This window comes from Glycine soja, chromosome 18, assembly GCF_004193775.1.
Source record: "Glycine soja cultivar W05 chromosome 18, ASM419377v2, whole genome shotgun sequence".
Classification (NCBI taxonomy): Eukaryota; Viridiplantae; Streptophyta; class Magnoliopsida; order Fabales; family Fabaceae; genus Glycine; species Glycine soja.
This window is the reverse complement of record NC_041019.1, coordinates 48,352,257-48,361,639: the sequence shown is the minus strand read 5'-3', so window position 1 is coordinate 48,361,639 and position 9,383 is coordinate 48,352,257. Positions and strand designations below refer to the sequence as shown.

Below are 9,383 nucleotides of genomic sequence, written 5' to 3'. Positions count from 1 at the left end.
CACTACAAGGGTTTTATTCAAAGGTGTTCCACACAATCCTGCATTAATTACCAGCATAGGAAGATGCATCGAAACCTTGAAACGGGTTACCTACATGGATTTTTCCCACCAGACGGTTATAGTAAAGGTTCAGGTATGAGAGGAAAGTTAGACTTTGAAGCTGTGTGGAAAGCAAAGGAACATGGGGAATTCTCATTGTAGTGTACTGTGAGAGACACATAATGAACCGAAAGAAAGGCTAATGATGGCTTATGGACCCTTTAATTTGTTTTCCAGTGATTAGGTTCTAATGCAATTTGGCAAGGAAATGTCATCAAAAGTGATTCTACAATGCAATTTTTAAGTTAGCTGCATAATGCAACTTATATTTGTGACCATTGGTTCCGAACAAAATAAATAATATATGTGTTTAATTCTGATCCAATGGTGAGAGATGCATGGTGCATGAATGCATGTTAGAATAACAAGTACAAATATATGCAGAGAAAAAGTTAAGTGGGAGAGACCGCTTAGCCACAGAAAAATGATCCAAGTCAAAGTAAACCATGTGTTTTCTATTTTTCTTTGTAATTGTTCCCTGCATTTTCCAAGTCACTTCTCATCTTAAGAATTTATTTTTGGTAGCTTAGCTTGTAAAATTGAGCTGCCAAAAATGTTCAGGTTTATATATAGAGATAGCATGAAATAATTTTAGAATTATATGGTTAATTTTTTTTTCTAATTAACTTTAATAAAATTCCGTCGAATCTATTGAAAAGTCAATAAATATGTTGATTTTTTTTTTGGGCAAAGAAATATATATGATAAAAATTGCACTGTTCTTTGGTTTATAGTAGGGATCCTATAACGGATAGTGAGAAACTAATTCCTTTGGAGAAATTCCTGACAACATAGTAGAGAAATTTAGCTATCTACCAATTATGTTAAAACTTGTTGGTAATTGCATTGTTCATCACATGTATATAAATGGGTGGTTGATTTTTTTCCTGTGATAAGTGAAAATAATGAATAAAATGTTTATAGCTGCATAGTAATTATGCATTTATGAATCGAGTCTCAAGTAGTTGGGTTTGAAACCAATTAAATGAATTCATAATTAATTCAAACTAAAAGTGACGAAGTCTCATTAAGTTGAACCTGAAAAAACAATGTCGAACCAATTATGGCTTGTTTGGATGTACGTCCCACAAAATCAAATGCGCGTAATTGACTAGTAATATGTAGCTTGGACGTTTTTCTCAATATTGACGTGAAAATTAGCAGAAACGGGCGTAATGGACGGATTACCAAACACATACTACTACTAGATGGATTTGAGTTGAAACTAGATATAAACCCGCATGATCGGGTAGGTAAATAAGTGAATTATTAAAATTAAGGATGATTTATGTTAGTTGATGTATTATCTTTTAATGCTATTTCTTTTAACAATGTAATGTAAGCTTATTGTTGTAGTTCATTTGGTCTTTACATTGAAATAATATTTACAGTAATTAACATACATTTAATCGCTCTTTCTTATTAGAAGTTTGAGTATATGAATCAACAATAAGTTTATAATGTATGAGTAAATTATACTCTCAACTAATCTTGTACAACATTATTTATTTTAACATATAATTTAGAACCTCATTTTTGAGTAATGAAGGAGAAGCTGAAACGGGTGTGGAAACTAGCAGGATCATATGATGTAATGGATATAGGACATGGTTTCTTCATCGTCAAGTTCCACCTCAGTGTTTGATCACTACCTGAGTGGGATCTGACTTTGTCACCTTTTAGATAATATTTTTTTTTACTGTTCAAATATTATCTAAAGTATTTTAAAAAAAAATAAACATAATTAATTACAAGAATAAAAAAATTTATAAAGACGAACAAAAACATTAAATTATAAGGATTAAGAATATATTTAAACGTTAAAAAAAACTTAAGCAAGCATGCCCTCAACTCGAGTGAAATTGCCAAAATCTCTTTACCACCTTCAGTGTCAGATTCAGATGCAATGTCATCTTCAGTTGTGTGAGCAGAAAAGCTTAGTCACAATGCTAATCTCTGGTCCAATTCAAGCCTCCAGAATCACTCCACAATTCCACATAGCAGAATCATTTTCATCGACTTTTATCTTTGTAAAATTTTATTATAAATTCGAAGAACCAATTCACCCTCTCTTCATTATTCCCTCACCATTTTATCCATCTAATTCTTAATTTGATTCTTCTTCTTTTTTACGTACTTAAATTCTTCATGTTTCATAACTTCAAATACTACTTCCCTGAATAAGAATTTTTTTAAGGGTAGTGATTGAAAGTAAGAGACTAATCTAGTGAGGTGCAAATATCTATTAAGAGATTGAGTTGACTGACATCTCCTACCAAATGTTTTTTTTTATGCATTACGTACGTACCGGTAACAATATGCTTAAGAGACATAATAATTATCTGTGATATTTTCTCATCATCATTTCATTTATATGGATTATTAAATGAAAGCACAATCATGAATCATCTGTATAATCTTACACACTCTTATATTTATTAGGACTTAGGAGAAATCATACATATGTATTTACTTCCAGACCCGATCATTATTCATCCACTGCTTTCTATTTTCTCAACTTAAGTAAAAATAAAATCAACCCAAAGAGCAATCAATGCAATAGAGAAATGCAGGTTGAAGAAGGCATCCTCACCGGTGCTTCTCTGGCTGATTTGCTATTAGCATTTTAGTACTCCCTCATGACTAATGCCTCCACCTTAAAACTTGATAGCAATGTCCTCCACTGCTTTCATATTCAAGATTCAGCTGTGGGAAGACACGACACAGAATGAGGTCCACGCGTTTCCAGTACCATTGCCTCCATTGCTTCCAAAACAGAAGGGGACCAATAACAAGTGCAAGGCCAAAAACAAATCCCAATTCAACCCTAATGATATTCCAACCAAATGTGCATGGCCTTGCATGTGGTGACGTTGGCAGCCCATATGTTTCATTACTGCAGTTTTTAATCAAAGGTGCTCCACACAATTCTGCATTACCAACAAAGGAAGATGCATCAAATGTTTGAAGCTGGTTACCTACGGGGATTTTTCCCACCAGACGATTAGAGGAAACGTTTAGGTACGAGAGGAAATTTAAATTTGCAAGCTGTGTGGGAATTTCTCCATCAAAATGGTTGCTTGACAGGTCCAATGATTCAAGCTGTTTTAAATTCCCTATAGATGAAGGGATATGGCCTGCTAAAGCATTATCTGACAAGTTGAGCAAATGAAGTCTTGTAAAATTCATAAGCTCTTCTGGTATAGTTCCTTCAAAATTGTTGGATGAGAAGTCAACAGATGTTAAGAAAGTTAGGATTTTAACAAACTCCATCTGTAAACCTTTGCTTGTAAGTGTCACAGAATCCTGATAATATATACCACCAAACATAAGGACTTGAGATCCAATGTGATTGAACTTTGATCCATCATCATCTTCATCAAGCATCATTGCCTTCCAAGTTTTGAAGCAGTTTTTTGGAAGTACACCACTGAAATTGTTGAATGACAAGTCCACAATTTGAAGCATATACCAAGTACTATTAGAATAAGGACATCCAACGTGACCATGGAATTTGTTTCCCCTCAAAACCATGACACGGAGTGTGGATATTGTCTTTAAGAAACATGGAAATCCATCATCTACCTGATTGTTACCAAGATCCAACACCTCTAATGATGTGCAATTTGCTAGAGATTTGGGAATTGAGCCCCACAATAGATTACTATTAAGATCCAGAGTCCTTAGAACACAAGATACTGGAAATTTGTCTGGAATGCTGCCATGGAACTTGTTATGTTGCAGATTTAATACCACAAGTCTCTCACTCTGTGTTAAGCACTCTGGAATTTTCCCATTCAAGTGATTATAGGAAAAATCCAGAACTAGCAAAACTGAACTACTGCACAAGGATTGTGGAATATTCCCAGATAAATTGTTTTTGGAAAGAGACAGGAAAATTGTGGAAGACAGAAAATTACCAATATCTGATGGAATAGTGAAACTGAAGTTATTGCTTGAATAGTCCAAATAAGTGGCATGCACCGGAAATATTTGAAGCTTCCCTTGGAGGTGATTATCATGAAGGTCAAGGAGACTCAAATTGGAACTAGAGTTCTGCACAGGTCCTTCTAAATTGCTGAGTAAATTGTGAGAAAGATTTAATTGAACGAGAGAGTTAAGTTGCCAAATCCATGTTGGTATAGATCCTTGAATATTGTTGCTTGAGAGGTCTAAAGTTGTTATTTTTGATTGGTTTCTCAAGAAACTAGGGAACTCTGTCAGGTTGCAGGAGGCCAACTGTACAATTTTCATATTGGGGATGGAAGATATTAGGCCAACATCTGCAAAATTTGTGTCTATTGACAAATGGTTGTGTGAAAGTCCCAGTGTAGTTAGATTTTCAAGTCTATGAATCACATCTAGCTTCAACGTGCCATTTAACTTGTTTGAAGATAGTTCAAGGACATTAAGTGATCTTAGTTGAAAAATATCTGTAGGAATGGACCCGTTTAAATCATTTTCACTTAAATCAAGGACCTCTAGCTTGGAGGAAGAGATATTTGAATATTTATTCAGTTGATCCTGGAAATTGTTGTTGGAAAGTCGAATACTTCGTAGCAGTGGGAGAGAAAAAAGAGAGGAAGGAAGACTTCCATCCAGGAAGTTGTCCTGCAAATCAATTTGGAGCAGATTTCTTAGACCGCCAAAATGATATGTGATTGAACCTGTGAAACCATTGCGTGTGAAGTCTAAATGGGTGAGATTCTTGGACATATTCAGGGATGGAATTTGACCAGTGAAGTCATTAAATGACAAATCCAGATAAGTGAGTTCCCTGAGTCTTGACATTGAACTGGGTAGTGTTCCGTTAAAATGGCAATTAGAAAGATCTAAGATGGATAACTGCCCAAGATTATTTATAGAAGGTGGTATTCCTCCCGAGAAATTTGTGCCACTCACAATCAATGTCTGAAGAGGACTATTCAGTGGGAATTCAAGCAAAGATCCATACAGATGATAATTGAATGATAAGTCTACAACAGACAATGTTGCTACCTGAAAGATTTTCTCTGGAAATGTTCCAGTCAATTCACAAGAACTAAGGTGAAGGGTGGTTAAATTTGTAAAATTAGCAAAGGTTTCTGGCACTGGGGATGAGAAATTGTTCAGATCAAGACGAATGATTGATAGATACTGAAGTCTTGTCAAGGAAGGATCAAGGGGTCCAGAGAGATTGCAGTTTGACATGCTCAGCTCCTGCAGGTTAACAAGTTTAAACAAAGCATTGCTCCATTTATTTCCCTGAGTTGTTACAATTACACCATCCATATACAATTGTCTAAGCATGGTGAGGTTTTGGACAAGCATTTGTAGATCTATGTTTTCAAGTTTCAGTGGTTGCCCATATAAATAGGAAACAGAAGAGATATCAAGAGTTACCAACCTTGCCAGATAAGAAATCTCTGTTGGAATCTGCCCCACAAAGCCAGCATGAGACAAATTCAGATATGTCAAGTTCTTCAACTTGTTGAAACCGGATGGTATCTCAGAACTGAAGTTATTATCAGATAAATTCAGTATCTGGAGATTTTGCAAAGTGAAAAGAGTACTTGAATTGTCAAATTCACCATAGATAGATTCTCCACTCAAGTCAAGGCCTGTAACTTGCCTCTCCTCGTCACAGGCAACACCCCTCCACTTACAGAAATCTACGCTTGGATTCCAAGACACAAGTTTTGTAGACTTATTAGTCTTGAATTTGAGGCTATTCTTCAGTTTGAGCAATGATTGTTGTTGATCCTCAACAATTTGGGCTGAAACCCCGGTGTAGTAAACACTGTGGTGTATCCAGAAGCAGTAGCAGAATATGAAGGAAAGCAATGAAACATGGGGAATTCTCATTGGAGTCTACTGAGAGAGACGCACAACGAACCAAAACAACAAAGGCTGAAGAAGGGAACAGGCTAATGATGTGTTATGGACCCTTTGTTTTCCAGTGTTTATGTTACAATGCAATTTGGCTAGGAAATGTCATCAAAAGTGATTCTAAAATGCATCAAAAGTGTTTTATTCAGATTTGACGGTAAGAGATGCACGGTGCATGGATGCATGTTAGAATTACTCGGTAGGAATATATGCAAGGAAAAGGTGAATGGGAAAGACTTAGCCTCAGAAGGAGTGTAAGATGGTGAAGCTAAGTCAAAGTAAACCACGTCCTTGTCGTGTGCCATTTGTAATTAATTATCCTTACCAAAATATTCCAAGGATTAGAATGAAAAACAATGTTGCTATTATTGCATTCGTTTTCCAAGGTCACTTCTTGTATGAAGACTTTTTGGGTAGCTTAACTTGTAAAATGGAGCTCGCAACATTGGCTTACAGCATGAAGTACTGAAATAGTTTTAGAATTACGTGGTTAAATTTTTTTCTTCTTCTAACTTTAATAAAATTCCGTTGTATTTATTGATAACTGCTGGATTTGATAAATTATAATTGTCACTTTTTTTTATTCCAAAGTCAATAATTATGTTTGTGACACCCTCTACCCCTCACATATATACTAACAAAGGAATAAAAATTCAAATATTAATTAAAAGTATTTTTTTAAAACATTTTTAAATACAAGCCTTTCAAAGGGATAAAAGGTTCACAATCCCTTTCTTCTACATCATATTCAAACTTGTCCGAATAAATAATAAAGTCATCGGCTCGAACAAGGCCGTCTGAGACTTCATACAATTAATATAAAACCCTATACCCCAATGTCACATCCTATCAGAGCGTTGTGTCTCGACGTCCTTCAGCACAATATTCCTTAAAGCAATTCACCTAGTCATCTGCTCCCCCGAACACAGAATTCAAGATCATCACATGATCCAAACACAAACAATAAACCGGGAGTGAGTTATCACATTCCTAACTAATAGAGAAACAAGACAACTAGATATACATATCATATAAACCAAATAAAACTTACTTACACGTAATTCCACCACTTTGTCATTCAAAATTCACTTTTCATCAATCAATCACACTTTTCAATCATCAATCACATTACATAGGAATCACACGCTCTGATCAAGACATAATAACACCTCAATTTCATAATAAACAATTAGCAACCGCATGAGACAGTTATGCTAAGACTCAAACCTATATGCAATGTGGTACCATGTCAGTGAAAAACCATCCTGGGGCGCTTAGGAGTACATAACAAGACACACCACACAATGAGTTTGTCAGGTCACTCTCACTAAGTAAGATCATAGGGAGACCAGTCAGGGTCACAATGTTTTGCGAGAATGCTCCAACCATATGGGATCAGCATAGGCTTAAAGGAGCACTCAAACCCGGTGACCCCCAAGGCCTACACTCCGAAGAGTCCGTCAGGGCCTCTCCCTCCTGATTCAGGTCCAACCCCTAAAATCATTTTAGCACACAGACACTGCTAGTGAATTATACAATACTCACGACCTCACACTCGTGTCTTAAACACGTACAACATATTGCGCTACAATTTAACACTGGTTCCTAAACAAGAACATACACTTTCTCTTTAACACTGGTTCCTAAATAGGAAACCTACACTTTCTCTTTAACACTGCGCATTTACACTTTTCTCAAGATAACACTGGTTGGGTTATTGTACAATTCACAGCTTACAACACAAATAATGTCACATCAAGAATTAATCACACATTTATTCACAACCAAAACCCATTCACAATTTCACATCTCATAATGTCACAATCCACCATCACATAACATTCCTAATGATATTCATAAGGTACAACATACACATGTTCATCAAATTTAACCATAATATTCTCAGACTCCAACACTTAATAATTTTTGGAATCATACTATAACACTCTACAATATTATTTACATAAATTATTAATATAAATAACAACCTCTATATGTATATAAGCTAGCATACATCATATTGAATCACAAATTACAAAGTAAGCTTTCAATGCACAAATTCTAAATAATTATATGAACACTTTGGTCAATTTCAATTATGATATTAACTTTTTAAATTATATATAAAAACCTAAACAACAAGAAAAAGAGAAAATACAAAATCAATATCTCTCTCTAAATTTCTCCTTTATTTCATCAATTCATATTAATTAGAAAAAGTACTCGATTTATAGGATTCACGCTCAACACAATAGCATATCAATTCCACAAGAATTGGTTTGTCAAACATATATAATTCACTGTAATAATTATAAGGATAAAATGAAAATTGCAAAAACACCCCAAAACTCATTCCAATTGATATTTCTAAGGATCCCTACACATGTTCTCACTAATTCCCAATTGTGAATAACTCATCCCTTACCTCTAAGCGGGCTCACGTGTCTTCAGTCAGCGATAGCATCATCTCTAACGGTTCCCTAAGATTCCTCAAGTTTTTCCTCCGACTGCTCCGATAGAATTCTCGAACGTCAGAGAGACGAAGAAGAGATTGAAGCCTCCACTTGTACTGTCTTCATGCGATTCCTTTTTCTCCCACCACGAATATTATCTCGCAAATCCCAACGGTGAGAGTGTGCGAAATTTAATTTCGAGCAACATATCCAAATTTCATGAAAATCCAACGGTTAACGAAACTGAGATCGTAGTTTTACCGAGACAGTTTTGGGTTTCTACGGGAAAATAAAAAGCTACAATGCGAAGGGTTTTCCTCTAAGCATCATACTTGATTTTACAATTCCTAACGGTGAGAATGCTCGAAATTGGGTTGCGAACGTGGTGCTCAAATTTCACGACGATCCAACGGTGAATGAGTCCGAGATCATCGTTTTTCTGAGAAAGGTTTTGTGGGCTGCGAAAAAAAAAAAGGATTTTGAGAGGGAAAGGGGAAAAACGAAAATGAGAGGCAGAGGAGGCTGAGGAGTCCGTCTGAAAAACCTATCATGTTGCTATTTATAGCTAGGGGCATTTAAGACCTATTATTTACTCTATTTATTTATTTTTATTATTTTTACTAAAAAATTCTTAAATTTATTTATGAAAAAAAATGGGATGTTACAATGTTGCTTTTATTATTTCTTATAACAATTGCACCACTGTGTATGCAATAAATGGACGGATGTAATTTTTTTTGTGTAGCTACATATGTTTGTTAATTGAACGATCTGAACCTTAGAACTTTAATTTGAATCCAAAGTTGTTGGGATAGGTTGTTCAAATGAGCCTTGGATTTGCACATCTTCCCATGTTTGCCCACTAGTTAAATTTTGGACCTTCCCTAGTTATTCCAATATATGCAGGCTGAAGAAAACACCATTACAAAGCTCTTGTTTGACTTACTTGCAACTAACATTTTT

The 9,383-nt window shown here is 35.2% G+C and overlaps 1 protein-coding gene across 1 annotated transcript; it reads right to left on the bottom strand.

Annotated features, from left to right (window-relative positions):
* Window positions 1-2,440: 2,440 nt before the first annotated feature.
* LOC114394857 (receptor-like protein 7) lies at window positions 2,441-6,185 on the bottom strand. Its single transcript, XM_028356525.1, has one exon. The coding sequence runs from the start codon at window positions 5,941-5,943 to the stop codon at window positions 2,743-2,745; it is 3,201 nt and encodes a 1,066-aa protein (XP_028212326.1). The 5' UTR covers window positions 5,944-6,185; the 3' UTR covers window positions 2,441-2,742.
* Window positions 6,186-9,383: the final 3,198 nt, after the last annotated feature.

Bases quoted from the DNA above. Each gene is read 5' to 3' on its own strand.
- LOC114394857 (XM_028356525.1), bottom strand. From the start codon at position 5,943: ATGAGAATTCCCCATGTTTCATTGCTTTCCTTCATATTCTGCTACTGC.